Source organism: Neovison vison, chromosome 8 (genome assembly GCF_020171115.1).
Source record: "Neovison vison isolate M4711 chromosome 8, ASM_NN_V1, whole genome shotgun sequence".
NCBI lineage: Eukaryota > Metazoa > Chordata > Mammalia > Carnivora > Mustelidae > Neogale > Neogale vison.
In genome coordinates this window covers 67358640-67376643 of record NC_058098.1, presented here as the reverse complement: position 1 = coordinate 67376643, position 18004 = coordinate 67358640, and the positions used below count along the sequence as shown (strand labels likewise).

Genomic DNA, 18004 nt, shown 5'->3' with positions numbered 1-18004 from the left:
AATTGAGGGGCTAGAGTGGGAAGGGAGAGGCTTGGGGGATGGACAGAGGCGTGCAGGAGGGAAAAGGAGGAGCCAGGTGGGAGCCAGTTTTATGTGCAGTCTTGTGTGGAATCCCTTTTGAGGAGACAGCTTGGGATTTATAGCCAACAAGTACAGTTAAGGGTATCAGTGGATGGAAAATGCCTAGGAGGACAAACATTATCAAGTATGGAGGGATTCTTGCTAAATAGGCCTTATTCTTGCTAATGGCAGGACAAGGACTGAGACATCAAAGGTGGGAGATGAGAGGCTTGATCAGTTATCAGAGTTGGGGAAGTGACTTCTTGGGATCCTTGCTAAAGGCAAGGTTGAGGCTGAGTGGGGAAGAGGGCTCAGATCTTGTAAAAGCTGAGAAATAGTAAGTTAATGTCTAATGATGGTGTAAAAATTATTTTGCAGGTCAGGTGGTGTCAAATTCTTGGCTGTCAACAAATATTAAAAGGGCTTTAATTGTGCTACCAATTCATCAAAAATAATTTTTTGCCACTCTATGATTTTTGGCACGTAACCTTGAAGGAATTAAAAGTTAGTGGTGGGAGTACTAAATTTCAGTTCCCATTTGCTGATTGAAAAAGTCCTTAGCACTTACAATTTTAAAAACCAAAAACAGAAATAGAATTAATGCTAGTAACACCTGTCTGCCAATAAATATGTGTCTACATATGGGATGTACTTGCAAAAGTAGTGGAATGCATCTCATTTAGATGTACATTTGTCATCTTAATTAATGTATATATTAATAACTGTAATGAAAACTCCATCCAGAAGAAAACAGGTTTTTTTTAATTTTTTATTTAATTTTTAAAATTTATTTTCAGCGTAACAGTATTCATTGTTTTTGCACCACACCCAGTGCTCCATGCAATCCGTGCCCTCTCCAATACCCACTACCTGGTTCCCCCAACCTCCTACCCCCCGCCCCTTCAAAACCCTCAGGTTGTTTTTCAGAATCCATAGTCTCTCATGGTTCACCCCCCCTTCCAATTTCCCTCAACTCCCTTCTCCTCTACATCTCCCCTTGTCCTCCATGCTATTTGTTATGCTCCACAAATAAATGAAACCATAGGATAATTGACTCTCTCTGCTTGATTTATTTTACTCAGCCTAATCTCTTCCAGTCCCGTCCATGTTGCTACAAAAATTGGGTATTCATCCTTTCTGATGGAATCACAATACTCCATAGTATATGGACCACATCTTCCTTATCCATTCATCCATTGAAGGGCATCTTGGTTCTTTCCACAGTTTGGCGACCGTGGCCATTGCTGCTATAAACATTGGGGTACAGATGGCCCTTCTTTTCCGACATCTGTATCTTTGGGGTAAATACCCAGTAGTGCAATGGCAGGGTCATAGGGAAGCTCTATTTTTAATTTCTTGAGGAATCTCCACACTGTTCTCCAAAGAGGCTGCACCAACTTGCATTCCCACCAACAGTGTAAGAGGGTTCCCCTTTCTCCACATCCCCTCCAACACATGTTGCTTCCTGTCTCGCTAATTTTGGCTATTTTAACTGGTGTAAGGTGATATCTCAATGTGGTTTTAATTGGAATCTCCCTGATGGCTAGGGGCTAGTATGATGGCTAGCCATCATCTAGCTAGATGGCTAGTGATGATGGCTAGCCATCATCTAGCTAGATGGCTAGTGATGATGAACATTTTTTCATGTGTCTGATAGCCATTTGTATGTCTTTATTGGAGAAGTGTCTGTTCATATCTTCTGCCCATTTTTTTATATGGTTGTCTGTTTTGTGTGTGGTGAGTTTCAGGAGTTCTTTATAGATCCTGGATATCAACCTTTTGTCTGTACTGTCATTTGCAAGTATCTTCTCCCATTTCGTGGGTTGCCTTTTTGTTTTGTTGACTGTTTGCTTTGTGAGACACAGGTTTTTGACCTAATAATTGACATATTCATGTATTTTCAGAAGGGATGATAGTACACATTAAATCACTATGGTATTCTGATTCTGTTGCATACATTTGAGAGAGTTGTATATATTAAATGATCAGTATTTACCAAATACCAAAAATTATTTCCTATTTAAACTTAGCAGCTTTTATTTAATTAAAATTTTTTTTGAAAAGATTTATTTATTTGAGAGAGAGTGCAAGAGGGTGCTTATGAGTCGGGGGTAGGGTAGAGGGAAAGAATCTTTAAGTGGACTCCCTGCCAAGTAGGGAGCCTGAGGTGGGGCCCAATCCCAGGACCCCATGAGACTATTACCTGAGCTGAAACCAAGAGTTGGATGCCCAACTGACTGAGTACCCAGGCACCCCTAGAAAAAAATTCATTTTAAGATTTTATTTATTTGAGAGAGAGAACAAGAGAGAGCACAAGTAGGGAGGAGAGTGAGAAGTCTAGGCCCCCTGTGAGCAGGGAGCTTGATGAAGGGCCCGATCCCAGATCCCTGAGATCATGACCTGAGCTGAGGGCAGATGCTTAGCTGACTGAGCCACCCAGGTGCCCCTAATTTTTTTTAAAGGTTATTTATTTGAGAGAGAGAGAGAGAGAGGTTGAGAGAAAGAGCATGGGGAGAGGGAGAGAGAGTCCCAAGGAGACACCCTGCTGAATGCAGAGCCTGATGTGGGGTTCAATCCCATAACTCTCAGATCATGACCTGAACAGAAATTAAGAGTTGGACACTCAACCAAATGCATAACCCAGGTTCCCCTACTTTTTGTTTGTTTGTTTTGTTTTTAAGTAGTTTCTACACCTAACATGGGGCTTGAACTCAAAATCAAGATCAAGAGTCACATGTTCTTCCCACTGAGCCAACTTGGTGCCCCAATAACTTTTAGACTTATAACAAATTTTATTTACTTATTTTTAAAAGTAATCTCTGTGCTCAACATGGGGCTGGAACACATGACCCCAAGATCAGGGGTTGCATACTCTTCCAGCTGAGCCAGCCAGGCACCCTGTTAAACTTGTAACAAATTTCAGATGTCAGCTTAAAAATTTGCAAAGAGATACACAATTTCAAAATTCTTATGAGTCAGACAACAGAAGCAATGGGAGAAGACTGGTCCAGATAATATCGGAAAACATGTTTAAAGAAAGAAAAACAGGTCCTTAGGTTCTTACATGCTTGCCCATCTTGTCAGAAGTGGAAGAGTGCCTGGCCTCCTGCATCTAGGCTGCCTGCTGCCCCTCTACAGAGTTGTGGGCACAGCAGCTCCAGGAGCCACATTATGCAGTGCAGCATAGGGATGATAACCACCAGAAATGGTATAAAGATTACTGCGGAGTGGAGATGTCTTTCATTAAGTAGGACATGTTCTGTTCCCATGATCTGAGAAGAGACCACTTACTGTATTTCCATTTACCTGCATGGTCCCTATTGGCATCTGAGTCTGCATCCATCATATAAGACTTCCTTCTCCCACTCCCAGGGGCAGCTTCTACTGCCTCGCTTTCTCTCTAATCCTTTCCTCTTTCTTCCTTGACCCCTGATAATATGGGCATGTAGAGTTGTTTTTCAAACTGCAGGTATAAACCCATTCATTAGTGGGTAATAAAATGAATTCAGTGAATTTCAAAGGGGATTAGTGACAGTGTTAGATAAGGTTTTCAGCCTCCCATTGTCAGTGCAGCAACCAGTGTTTCATATATTTAAATTGCATTCCTTATAGTAAGGGTCAGTTTCATGAGAACAGACCCTTATAATCAAGAGATCAAAGAAAGCACAAGGGAAATTAGAAACTACTTCAAGATGAATGAAAATGGAGACACAGCACACCAAACTTAATGGAATGTAGCTAAGGCACTACTTAGAAATTTATAGCTGTAAATAACAAAATTTTTAAAAGATTCAATCAATAAGCTAACCTACCCTAAAACGTTGGAAAAAGAACAACACTAGACTAAATCTAAAACAAGCAGAAGGAAATAATGAGGAGTAGAGCAGAGATTAATGAAATAAAAAATAAGAAAACAATAGAGAAAATTGGCGAAACCCAAAGTTGGTTCTTTGAACAGAGAAACAAAATTGACAGACTAGGTAGACAGAGCAAGAAACCAAAGAGAAGATGCAAATAACTAAAATCAGAAGTGAAAGTAGGGACATCACTACTGACCTTACAGAAATATAAAGGGTCGTGAAGGCATACTTTAAACAATTTTATGCCACTGAAGTAGATAGTGTTGATGAAGTAGACAAATTTCTAGAAACATGGAAATTACTGAAACTGCATTAAGAAGAAACAGGAACTTTTAAGTAGACCTGTAACAACTAAGGAGACTGAAGTAGTTAAACAAACAAAAAACAAACCCTGGTGGCCTCATTGGTAAATTCTGCCAAAAATTTAGAGAATAATTAATACCAGTTCTTCATGAATTTTCCAAAAAACAGAAGATGAGGAAACACTTCTCAGTCTATTCTATATGTTAGTATTACCTTGATACCAAAATCAGGCAAAAATATCACAAGAAAACAAAGCTATAGATGGTATTTCTTATTAATATAGATGCAAAAGTCCTCAACAAAATGCTAGCAGACTAAATCCAGCAATATAAAGAAGTACCATGAACAAGAGAGATTTGTCCCTGGACTGCAGGACTGGCTTAACATTCAAAAAATCAATTAATGAAATATATCATATTAATGGAATAGGGGACAAAAACACATGATCATCTTAATAGACACAGAAAAGCCATTTGACAAAGTCCAACACCCTTTCATGATAAAACACTCAGCAAACTAGAAATAGAAGGGAACTTCCTAGCCTGATAAAGGACATCTACAAAACCGCACAGCTAATGTCATACATGACAAAGACTGAATACTTTACCCCTAATAACCAGAATAAGACAAGGGTGTCTACTCTCATCACTTCTTTTTTTTTTTTTTTTTTAAGGTTTTATTTATTTGACAGTGCAAGAGAGGAAGAAAAAGCACAAGTAGAGGGAAGCAGCAGAGGGAGAGGGAGAAGCAGACTTCCTGCTGAGCAGGGAGCCTGCCACAGGGCTTGATCCAGGACACTAACATCATGACCTGAGCTGAAGGCAGATGCTTAACCACCTGAGCCACCCAGGCGCACCTACTCTCACCATTTCTGTTCATCATTGTAGTGGGAGATTCAAGCCAGGGCAATTGGCAAGAAGTTGTAGATATTCTCCAGATTGGAAAGGAAGAAGTACAACTGTCTCTGCAAATGACATAGTCTTATATAGAGAAAACCATAAGAATTCTACTAAAAAGCTATTAGTATTTGTAAGCACAGCTGGGTTATTGGATACAAGATCAGTATACACTTGACCCTTGAAAAATGCAGGTTAGAGTTGCATGGGTCCACTTACTCATGAATTTTTTTTATAAAACAGTTCTGTTTTCTTATGATTTTCTTAACATTTCCTTTTCTCTGGCTTACTTTATTAGAAGAATATAGTGTATAATACATACAGCATGAAAAATATAGGTTAATTGTTTATTATAGGTATGGCTTCTGGTCAGTAGTAAGTTGTTAGTGGTTAAGTTTTCAGGGAGTCAAAAGGTTTTTTCTTACCAGGTTTTTAAAAATGTTTCAGTCAGAGGCGCCTGGATGGCTCATTCAGTTAAATGTCTGACTCTTCATTTTGGCTCTGATCGTGGTTTCAGGGTCGTGAGATCCAACCCCTTATTGGGCTCCATTCTGGGAGTAGAGACTGCTTGGGATTCGCTCTCCCTCTCCTTTGGCCCCTCCCTCCGGCAAAGAAAGTTATAATCAGGTTTTTGACTGCAAAGGGAGTTGGTGCAGCTAACACTCATGTTGTTTAAGGTCCAACTGCACAAAATCAGTAGTATTTCTATACATTCACAATGAACAGTAAAAATGAAATTAAGGAAACGGTTCTAGTTACAGTAGCATCAAAAAGAAAAGATAACTTGAAATATTAAATCTTCTCATAAAGGAACATACAACTTCATCATTATATCAATTCTTACTTCATACTTCTGACTGTAAAAGTTCCATAGTTTTCTCATTTCCTGTGAAGACGATTATTGGAGAATTAAAAACATTATTTTTTCTAATTGTGGTATGAACCTTTTCCAATTCATATTTTAATTTGCAATTTAAAAAATCTATTAATTGGCGTTTATTTCACAAATGGCCACCTTTTCATTCATTAAGTTTTTATAGTTTTTCAGTTAAGTCTTTTGGATTTTTGTCTGAAGAAAGCTATCAACTATTTTTTCTCTTCCAGTTTTTATAATTATACTCTGTTTTCTCTTGCTTTATTAAATTACACTTCCAGAGCAGTGTTAAATCACTCTGATAGTGAACATTAGCTCTCGCTAGTGATAGTACTCCTCAGTGCTGCTTATTTTCGATTACTGGTTTGAAATAGGTATGAATATGATCTTGAAGTCATGTTCTTTATTAAGTATTTGCTATTGGGACTACATGTTGAGCTTTATTAACCTTTTCAATACCTCTCTTTTATCCTCCCACTATTCCTGTGGCCAGTCCTAATGCTTCTGGAGTAAAACCTACATGGACATAATTTATTAGTCTTATTGTATTCTCTGCACTTGATCTTTATTTAATTGGTGTAAAATATACCTAACATAAAACATACCATTAAATGTACAATTAAGTGGTATTAAATACATTCACATATTGTGGCATCACTACTATCCATTTCCAGAATTTTTCCATCATCTCAAACAGAAGCTTTGTACTCATTAAATATTAGCTCCTCCTTTCCACCCCACGTCCCTCTGGTAAACGTATTTTACTTTCTATCTCTATGAATTTGACTATTTTAGCTACCTCATATAAGTGGAATTACAGAATATTTATCCTTTTGTGTCTGACCTATTTCATGCTGCATAATGTTTTTTAAAGTTATGTATGTTATATCAGACTTTGATTTCTTTCTATGGTTGACTCATATTCCACTGTATGTGTGCATCACATTTTGTTTATCCATTCATCTGTCCATTCATCTTGGGTTGCTTCCACCTTTTAGCTATTGTGAACAATGTAGCTGTAAACATTGGTCTACAGGTATCTTGTTTGCGTCCCTGTTTTCAGTTCGTCTGGTATTTACCCAGGAGTGGAATTGCTGGATCATATGGTAATTCTGTGTTTAACTTTTTGAGGAGCTACCAAGTTGTTTTCCATAGCAACTGTACTATTTTACATTCCTACCTAATTTGCTTTTATACTACCAGGATTATTGCATCTCTTTATATTTTGAAATTTATTGATTATTTTCTTTTTCTTTTTTTTAAATTGTGTTATGTTAGTCACCATACAGTACATTATTAGTTTCTGATATAGTGTTCCATGATTCCTTGTTTGCATATAACACCCAGTGCTCCATGCAATCTGTGCCCTTCTTAATACCCATAGTTATTTTCTTTGTGGGACTACACTGATTCTGTTTGTTGATTATACTAAAACCACCTTTTTTTTTAAATTTTATTTTTTCATTGTTCCAAGATTCATTGTTTATGCACCACACCCAGTGCTGCATGCAATATGTGCCCTCCATAATACCCACCACCAGGTTCCCCCAACCCCCTCCCCCCTCCCCTCCAAAACCCTCAGTTTGTTTCTCAGAGTCCACAGTCAGTCATGGTTCATCTCCCCCTCAGATTTCCCTCAACTCAATTTTCCTTTCCTTCTCCCAATGTCCTCCAGGTTATTCCTTATGCTCCACAAGTAAGTGAAACCATATGATAAATGTCTTTCTCTGGGTGAATTATTTCACTCAGTATAATCTCCTCTAGTCCTGTCCATGTTGATACAAAAGATGGGTATTCATCCTTTCTGATGGAGGCATAATACTCCATAGTAGATATGGACCATGTCTTCTTTATCCATTGTCTGTTGAAGGGCATCTTGGCTCTTTCCACAGTTTTGCAGTTGTGGCCATTGCTGCTATGAACATTGGGGTGCACATGGCCCTTCTTTTACCCAGTAGTGGGTAATAGCCTGTAGTGAGAAGGGTAATAAGGTAGCTCCACTTTTAATTTTTTGAGGAATCTCCACACTGTTTTCTAAAATGGCTTTACCAACTTGCATTCCCACCAATACTGTAAAAGGGTTCCCCTTTCTCCATATCCTCTGCAACACTTGTTGTTTACTGTCTTGTTAATTTTGGCCATTCTAACTAGTGTAAGGTAGTATCTCAATGTGGTTTTGATTTGAATCTCCCTGATGGCTAATGATGATGAACATTTTTTTCATGTGTCTGATAGCCATTTGTATGTCTTCTTTGGAGATGTCTCTGTTCATGTCTTCTGTGCATTTTTTGACATGAATATCTATAAAACCAGCTTTGATTTTGAACATTCTCCCTGGTTTCCTGTGTTCTGCCACTGATGGCCTATGATAATTGTCTGTTTCTGAAAAGTTAAGAGGGGGAGTTCCTGTCTGTCTTTCTGGGCTCAGTGGTGTTCAGGGATGTAATTCTTTGATAGCTTTACCCAGTACCTCCATTGATTATAGGTTTCATTAATTTTTTTTCTAACAATTTGAGAAGATTGTCACTGTTTATGTTTTCTTACAATATGGTCTGTATCATTGAATTATAAAAATTTTATTAGCTTAGCAAAGCATATGGTATTTTCTATTAAAAGAAATTTTCTCATATGGAATTACCTCACTTTTCTGATCCCTAATTTTGTATATTCTCTTTTTAGCCCAAAATGTACTTTTTTTTTCTTGTTTTTTTCTTGAAGAAAAAACTCTTGGATTTGCTAATCAATTTTGTATTTCTTATGTTTGAACTTTTTTTTTTTTTTAAGATTTTATTTATTTATTTGACAGAGAGCAGCAGGTGGGGCGGGAGTGGGTGGGTGGTGGAGGCAGGTTCCCTGCTGAGCAGAGGGCCTGATGCAGGGCTCAATCCCAGTACCCTGGGATCATGACCTGAGCCAAAGGCAGAGGCTTTAACCCACTGAGCCACCCAGGTGCCCCTTTATATCTTTTTTGATGAAATGTCTGTTTAGGTCTCTTGCCCTCTTGTTTTCTCATTGTTGAGTTTTAAGAGTCCTTTGTCTATTTTAGACAATAGTCCTTTATCAGATATGTCTTTTGCAAATATTTTCTCCCGGCCTATGGCTTCTCTTCCCATTCTCTCTCTCTCTCTCTTTTTAAGATTTTTTTCACTTGAGAGAGAGAGAGCATGAGCAGGTGGGGAAGGGGCTGAGGGACAGGAAGAAGCAGACTCCCCACTGAGCAGGGAGCTTGATGCAGGGCTCGATCTAGTACCCTGACATTATGACCTGAGTCAAAGGCAGATGCTTAACCGACTGAGCCACCCAGAAGATTCTCTTCTCATTCTCTTAATGCTATCTTTGGTAGAGCAGAAGCTGTTCGTTTTAATAATAAAGTCTAACTTATCAATCATTTCTTTGGTGGACTGTACCTTTGATGTGGTATCTAACAAGTCATCACCCTGCCCCAAATTACCTACATTTTCTTCTGCTGTCTTCTAGGAGTTATATAGCCTCACATTATACGTTTAGCTCTGTGGGCTGTTATGAATTCATTTCTGTGAGGGGTGTGAGTCTGTGTCTGGATTCATTTTTTTTTTTGCATGTGGATGTCTAGTTATTATAGCACCACCTGTGGACCAGACTTTTTTTCCCCCATTGTATTAGTTTTACACTTTTGTCAGAGATCAGTTGACTATATTTATGTGGCTCTATTTCTGAGGCTCACTGCTGTGTTCCATTGATCTGTTTGTATGTTCTTTCAGCAGTACCACACTGGAACTGGCTGAATGTCAACCTGCAGCCTCCCTATATCTCTTTGTGGGTTCTGGGCTTCCTTCCCCAGACTCCTTGGCCTTTCCTTGGCCCTTCTCCACCACTCCCTCCCATTGAGGTACAGATTTTGTTCCCTCTCACATCCTTATCAACCAGTTCAGCCACAGATTGCTTTGGGATCTACTGTAGGAGGCAACAGGAAGTTGTAAATTACACAAAGTGTCTAGAATAAATTGTTTCTATAATAAATTTCTATAATAAATTGTTAAAATGTCTCTTGTCAGAAAATGTCTGAAGATCTAATATCATTTAAGAGAAAATCTCAGACTGCACGTAGAGTGCTCTGATTTGGGCTTCCTTTCCAGAAGGAAAGACCAGGATGGAGGTGGGTAGGATGTTCAGTAGGCCTGGAGGAATGTGGGTACAGAGGTCACCTTGGCCATCCCCCACACACTATGCTAGGCTTCTTGTCTAGGAGCAAGTTACTGAACTCCTTAGAACTCTCTGTATGCTCTGTGAAAATTAGGCTAATATTTACTTGGATAGATTGAGATAACATGAAATCTAGTAAATTGGTCAGATTTATTAAAGATTACTTATATTTTACTTTCTATTTTTTAGATATTTTTACTTTTTCCCATTATGTTGTTTTTGTTTTAAAATAATTATCGATTCATAGGAATTGCACAGAAATATACAGTAATGTCCAGTGTTCCCATCCCCCAGCCTCCTTCAGTTTGAAGTAACATCCAACACAACTATAGTACAAAATCAGCCCTAGGAGATTGACATTGATGCAATCCATAGAGCTTATTCAGATTTCATGAGTTAAAAATACATTCATTATGTGTGTGTGTGTGTATGTAATGCTGTGCAGTTTCATTACATGTATGGCATCGTGGAACCACTACCACATGGAGGTTCTCACCTGTACCACCCCTGCCAGGCTCCTTCGTGCTATCCCTTTATCACCACACCCATCCCCTCCCTCCCATCCCTAAACTGGGGCAACCTCTAATCTCATCTCTATCTCTATCACTTTGTCACTTAAAGAACATTTTTATAGATGGACTTACACAATATGTGACCTTTTGGGATTGATTGACCTTTAAAACTCAGTATAATTCCCAGATTCATCCAAGTTGTTTCACAATCAGTAGTTCATTGTTATGATTATTATTATTATTATTATTATTATTATTATTTTTTGCTGAGTAGTGTTCCATGACCAGTATGGACAGTTTGTTTATCCACTCACCTCTTTTTTTCTTTTTTTTAAGATTTTATTTATTTATTTGACAGAGCGAGAGACATAGCAAGAGAGGGAAAACAAGTAGAGGGAGTGGGAGAGGGAAAAGCAGACTCCCCAGTGAGCAGGGAGCACAATGCAGGACTTGATCCCAGGACCCTGAGATCATGACCTGACCCAAAGACAGAAGCTTAACGATTGAGCCACCCAGGTGTCCAATCCACTCACCTCTTGAAAGGTATCTGAGTTGGAGCTATTCTGAATAGAGCTGCTGTAGACATTAATGTACAAGTTCCTGCATGAAAATAAGTTCATTTCTCTGGAATACATGCCCGAGAATGCAGCTGATAGGCTGTAGCCTAAGTCCATTCATTGTATTTATTTTTCAGTTTTTTTTTGTTTCTTGGCAAGTGATTCAGGTTATCTGTTTATGGTACTGATAATATGAGTAACCTTTAAAGACAAGCACACTGAGCCATTGTGCAGCCTATGGCAACAGTTGTTCCTCATTGTGTGGATATGTGTGGTATGGAAAAAGATGGACCTCTGATTACTCCAGGTTGCAAGCAGGTGCTAAATGGAGGTGAAACTTTACTCAGATGTGTGGGAAATGTTCATTCTTACTAGTAATCAAGAACAAGGAATGCTTCTAGCAGGGAGTAACTACATTAATAGCAGCACTACCAGCAATAAGTGAGGTTTGCAACTAAAGGAATTTCTGAGAAAATGAACGAAATTGTCAAAACAAGTAGGTAATAATTAAGAAGAAATGAAGAAAATGATATATTTTTCCAGATGTTGTTTATATCCTCCTTGTCTCTTGTTTCTTCTTTGTAAATTCTTTTAACTTTATAAGGAGCAGACAGTTTCTGTCTTATATACATGATTTCGAAATATGAGGAAGATGAAAAGCCACTGTCTGTGGAGGAAGCACCACCCCGAAATAGCACAGAGAAGACAATGCTGGTTTTACTAATGAACAGGAATACTTTTTAGGTGAAATAATATATCAAAGCAGAAGTCTGTTGCTGTCCTGGCCATCCTGTTGGGCTTCTTCCACTCAGCATAGGTTTTTTCTTTTTCAAATTTAATTTTATTTTTTAATGTACTTTCATGTGGGGCTCAAACTCATGACCCTGAGACCAGGAGTCATGTGCTCTTTTTACTGAGTCAGCCAGACACCCCTTACTCAGCATAGTTATTCGGAGTTTCATCCACATGGTTGCATGTATCCATAGCTGGCTCCTTTTTCTTGCTGTGTGGTAGTCTGTTCTAAGGACAATTTATGGTTTACTTATCCATTCACCTGTTGATAGACGTTTGTATTATCTCAGTGACTATTTTGAATAAAACTTTTGTGGGGTTTTTTTGGCTTTGTTTTTTAATTTTTATTTGTTTATTTATTTGAAAGCATGAGCACGAGTAGGGGGTAGGGCACAGGGAGAGGGAAAGAAAGAACCCCAAACAGACTCCACGCTGAGCACAGAGCCTGATGTGGGGCTCAATCCCATGACCTCCAAGGTCGGGACCTGAGCCAAAACTGAGTCAGATGCCCACTGACTGAACCACCCAGGTGCCCCCCAGGAATGTTTTTGATCAAGTCTTTGTGTGGACATATGCTTTCCTTGCTCTAAGGACATAAAATTACAAGCAGCTTGAATACCTTATAATGGCCAGATTTATGCAGGTTCTGAAGGGTGAGTGACTAGATTGTGCAAGGGACATAGGAATGGCCAATGTGGCCAGAGCAGAGGACCCAAGCATGAGCTTTCCATCTGGCATTTGATGGTTGTACATTTGATTGCGGGCTATTTTCTTTCTTGTGGCTTCTCCATTTTTTCTTAGATTGAAGTTCCGAATTCTTCCTGTCCTCTTTGGACCTCTCACATTGTGCCCATCCTTCCTTTTCAGGTCCATTACTATGCCCAATCCCTGCTCTTTCCCTTAATGAGAATAAGAAGATGGTGATGACAGCTTAGTTATATTGGGGACCCAGAACTCATGTGTGCAGTCTATATGCATTACTGTGTGTAATCCTTCCAGGAGCCCCACAAAGGCGGTACCACTTTTATGCCCTCTGTGCAGGGAAGAAACCACAGCTCAGAGAGTTAAGTGACTTGTCCAGGATTGCACAGTTAGTAAGTGGTAGGTTGGATGTTGGACTAAATCATCTGACTTCAGAGCCAGTACCTTCAGCCACAGTGTTGTATACACTTCATCATTGGAAGGGTAAATTGTGCATGGAATTTAAGATGCCATTTTAAACTGTTCTTCCACATCATCTAGTTACTCCTATATTCCTAACTTAGTGTTTTGTCCCAGTGGCCCCTTCCCTGGCAGCCCAGACTGGGTCAGATCACCCTGCATGCATCCTTCCTCAGAGCTCTGTGTCTGCTCTACTGAACTGGGAGCACAGCATGGATGCAGATGCCTTCCTTTGCTTCCCTTAGTGCCTGCTGCCCAAAGAGTGCTAGCTAGCATTGAGTAAACCAGGTGAATGAGTGAATGAATTACACAGTCAGATATCCATGTTTGTCATCAACTTTGTTGAGGTATTATTTACACATACAAATGTGTAACCACAATCCAGGTAAAATTATCTTGATTACTCTAAAAGTTTCCTGTGCCCCTTGCAGTCTCCCTCTGTCCCAGCCACCACTATTCTGTTTGTCTGTCCCTATGGTTTTCTCTTCTAGAATTTTAGATAAACTGAATCATATAGTACATAGTCTTCTATGTCTGTCTTATTTAGCAGAATGCTTTTGGGATGCATCCATATTATTGCATATGTCAGCATTCCAGGTATATATTTAAAACTGCCTTAAATAGTTATTTTGGAAATAGTGCAGAAATACTTAGCCTCACACAGGTTTAGACTTGGTTCATAGAGCAGCAGTTTCCAAGGGTGCTCCCTAAGATCCTTTAGAGTGTGTACAAGGTCAAAATGATTTTCATAATAACCCAAAGATATTATTTGCCTTTTCTCCTTATTCTCTCAGAGTTTTCCAGATGCCACCTGACATGTGGTTTCACAACAGTTTGGTAGCACAAAGATGGTAATCCATCTGTGTTCTGTTAAGCTGTCTGGCTTAAAGAAATTTGTAAAAATGTTAATGCCTCTCTTCTCACTAAAAGTTTTTGTATTGGAAAATATAGTCATGTTTTAAATAACAATTGTTAATTATATTAACATTTAATGACTTTCTTGTTATTATTAGATACATGAGTAAATATTTTTAAATTTTGTTTTAATTTCGTACATGACAAATCGTCGTAAATATAAACCATGTTAACAGAAACTTTTTGGGGTCTTCCGTTTTCTAGTTGTAGAGAAACCCTTAGTCTAAGAAGTTTAGAATCTTCTGGACTAGGAATATTTTTGGAAAGGCATTGATGAAGTTCTTGAACCTAGGTGAGGTTCAGTGGGGTGAGGTTCGGAGCCGACGGCTAAGAAAGAATTCTTAAGACATCTTTGGTGCAAAAAGGTGGTTTATTAGAGCAGGGGACAGGACCCGTGGGCAGACGGAGATGCTGCTGCCCCAGGCATGTGAGGAGTGGCTGGTTATATACACAGGAGTTGGGTAGGTGAGGACAAAGAGGGTGATGTTTGTCTCTAAGGGATTTTGAAAGCAAGGTCTACAGGACCTTGAGGGGCTAGCTATTGTTGGGAGAAAGGTTATTCATTACTAGTAGTAAAAATCTTCTTGTGAGACCCTTTAGATGTCTATCAGTGGGCCATATGCTTGGGAATGATTCTCGACACTCTCTTGGAAATCTAGAGATAAAGTTTCACATTTCTCCTATCAAGTGTCCTTGTTAGTGAGAGTTGGGTTTAGAAGAAATTTAACTTTATTTAGGGCTTGAGGAACTGAGTTATTTGCCTCTGGAAATTGTGCTATTATTAGATAGCTTCTTTGTTGTAAATCTCTAGGACATTGGTAAACCAAGGGAGACTCCTGTCTTGCAGGACTGTGATCTCTGCAAGTTAACTATTTGTTTTTCTTTTAGGGCAGCCAGAGGTGCCTGAGAAATATCACACACATTAGCAAGGGGAGCGGGTGGAGAGGGGGTGCAAGGTGCCAGCTTTTGCTTTGCCTTCAGCCAGCCTCCTGCTCCCTCATCAGCATCAGGAATAGATGAGAAAGTCTTTTTCCTGGGTCGGTTTGGAGACCTGGCCTGCATTGCCTGGAGAAGGGGCCTTCCTCCGGTGGTGCCAGATGGAATGTGGGCTGGAATGCAGGGACAGGCAGTGTCAGCTAGTCTCATTGTGAGCCCCCTGCTCACTCCCCAGACCTGGTTGGACAGGTTCTTTTGATGATTCAGCCTCCCACAAGGAGCCCTCGGGCAGCCCATGCCTGCAGCTGGCTTGCAGGACAGTGATCATGAGGCCTAGAGCCAGCTACTTTCCCGAGATGAAGCTGCCGTTACTCTCTGATTTCAGGTTTGGCACTTGCTGAGGAGCTGATTGAGGTCTATGCTGTGTTCTGATCGCAGGGCGAGCATAGGATACCATCAGGATGGTCCACTAGCTTTCAGGAGAATCTGTGTACTCTCCCCCTGTGCCCGCAATAGAGTTCTAAGCTCAGATTGAAAGACTATCTAAAATAATTATTTTAACAGAAGCAAGTGGGAGGCTAGTCTTACTACTGACCCAATTATTGTGGGGAAAGGGACATGTTGATTTTAGTTACCAATTTTGATAATGCTATTATTAATAAATGGGAGCAAAATTGTACCTCCAGTCTTTGATCTGTTAATTGATCTTCTCTTGCAGGCGAAAGGGCCTATGGTTCCGACTGAGGAAGATACTTCTCTGTATTCTGGGGTTGTATGTTGCCATTCCATTTCTCATCAAACTATGTCCTGGGATACAGGCCAAACTGATTTTCTTGAATTTTGGTAAGTACCGAAGTACCAAAGTACTTTGTCTTGAATTTAGTAAGAGTTCATTTGCATAATTATTTACATGTTTTTATATCTACCACCCAGATCAAGAAATAGAGCATTTCTCTTACCCAGGAAGTTCCATTGTCCATTCCCAATTACAGGCTGCTGCAGGGATTGTATTGCCCTCCGGGGCTAACAGTTGTGTGCACAGGTAATGCCTTGGGTGGGGGTCCTCCTTTAGTGGCAGTGGGTGAGGATGTTAACAGTGTTGTGTTGGAGAACCTCTGCCCTTGTGCCATCTAGGAGGCTCACTGTTCTTGACCCCTGAAAGGTGAGCACCTTAAACAAAAATAATTAGGACTTTTTTCTTTAAAAAAAAAAACAAAAAAACAATCCAACATGCTTTGGTTTCTATGGAATTATATACTGTCTCTATAGGTGTTGTAGTCTCCCTGAGTTAATTTAGACCTTGTGTGTTCGTTCCAAAGGTTTTTTTTGTTTTTTTTTTTTCATGCTGTGTATTCACTTTTGTGCAAGTGGGTGGAGAAAGGTCCAGAAGTCTCAAGCTTAGGAAGTAGAAGGTAGAGGGTTCCCAGGTACATAACTGTTGGGAATAATCCTCTTAAGGAGCATCATTTTATACCTACAAGATGAGGTGAGGAGGGAAGAGCCTGGGTCTTCGAGTGTTAGGGTATGAAGATAGAACATGGTGCTTGGCACATAGCAGGTACTCCATAAGTGATGGCCTTCAGCTTGGTATGCAGGTATGGGCAGCATCTGAACCAGTCAAGGTGGACTCTGCATTTTTTTAGCTGTTGATTTGCGAAGAGTAGGTTTGGACCTTGTCTCTTTGGAAGGAGAGATTTGAAAGCTGGGGCTGGTGCTGTGGGAAGAGGCAGCAGGGTTGCTGGTAAAGAGGAGGGAGGAGGAAGGAAGAACATAAGATGAGGTGAGGACAGACAGGAGGTGCTGAGATGGCTCATGTGGCCTGGGACAAGCAGGCTGAGGGGGTGGTACTGGGACCAGGCATGTCAAGACTCCAGAACCCTCTTCTGTAGTAACATAGTGCTCCAGGCTCTGAAGGTGCCTGGGCATGTGAGTTCAGGTTTATGAAGTCTACAGTGGTCTTAATCACAGAAACTAGGAAGTCACTGGCCAAAAAGGGCATTTCTGCTCTAAAGAGGAATAGTAGGAGGAGGAAGAGAAATAGTAAGGTCAATGTTTAATACTTTGTAAATCTGAAGTAAGTTTTTTCCTTTGGTATCTTAAAATAAGTGAAATATTTGTAGTATACCAAGAGGCATTTGATTTTCCTAATGGAAACATAGCTGAACTTTGAGGAATTTATCCTATGTTTTCGTCAGCATGAGAGGCACAAACTTAAAAGGAATTAACAACATAGTAAAATCAAGGGAGTTTTTATTTTCTGACTTTAACGCTTAAGTGTCCATAGTCAGTCTAGCACAGAAGGGGGTTTGGGTTTAAACATAAACATGAAGCTACCAGGTTGTAGATACCCTGAAGGCAGACTTTAGGATGGACCGTGAATGGCTTTTCCAACTCTCTAGGCCTCTAAGGTGCCATGGGCAGGTGCCTTTGCCCTATGGTGGGGTCCCAGCAAATATTTGAATTGAATTGCTTTTCTTCAGATCAGTTCTTTGGGCTACTTTATTTTATTTATTTATTTATTTAAGATTTTATTTATTTATTTGACAGAGAGAGATCACAAGGAGGCAGAGAGGCAGGCAGAGAGAGAGAGAAGGAAGCAGGCTCCCGGCTGAGCAGAGAGCCCGATGCGGGGCTCGATCCCAGGACCCTGCGATCTTGACCTGAGCCGAAGGCAGCGGCTTAACCCACTGAGCCACCCAGGCGCCCCTCTTTGGGCTACTTTAGACACAGCCCTCAAATGTTGCTCAGTTGATTTCCTCATGAAATGGTAGGGTGTTGCACAGGAGCAGAACTTTGGGTTCTCCTAGTCCAGGCCCCTGCACACCCACAAGGAGATGCCAGTCGCTCACCCTTTCTCTGCATGTCCACTATGTGGCAGTGCGATCGCCTCCTGCAGCCGTTTTAAAGGAGATTGTCTGGTTAGCTATCTGTGCTGCCTGGCCTGTGGAGGAACGGG

At 40.1% G+C, this 18004-nt stretch overlaps 1 protein-coding gene across 1 annotated transcript in view; it reads left to right on the top strand.

Moving 5' to 3' along the window:
- Nucleotides 1–18004, top strand: part of ABHD12 (abhydrolase domain containing 12, lysophospholipase) — a 91468-nt gene that overhangs the window by 40768 nt on the left and 32696 nt on the right. The window contains exon 2 of the mRNA XM_044263826.1: nt 15767–15891. Coding sequence (XP_044119761.1) covers nt 15767–15891 — 125 coding nt within the window. The remainder of the gene's footprint in view (nt 1–15766; nt 15892–18004) is intronic.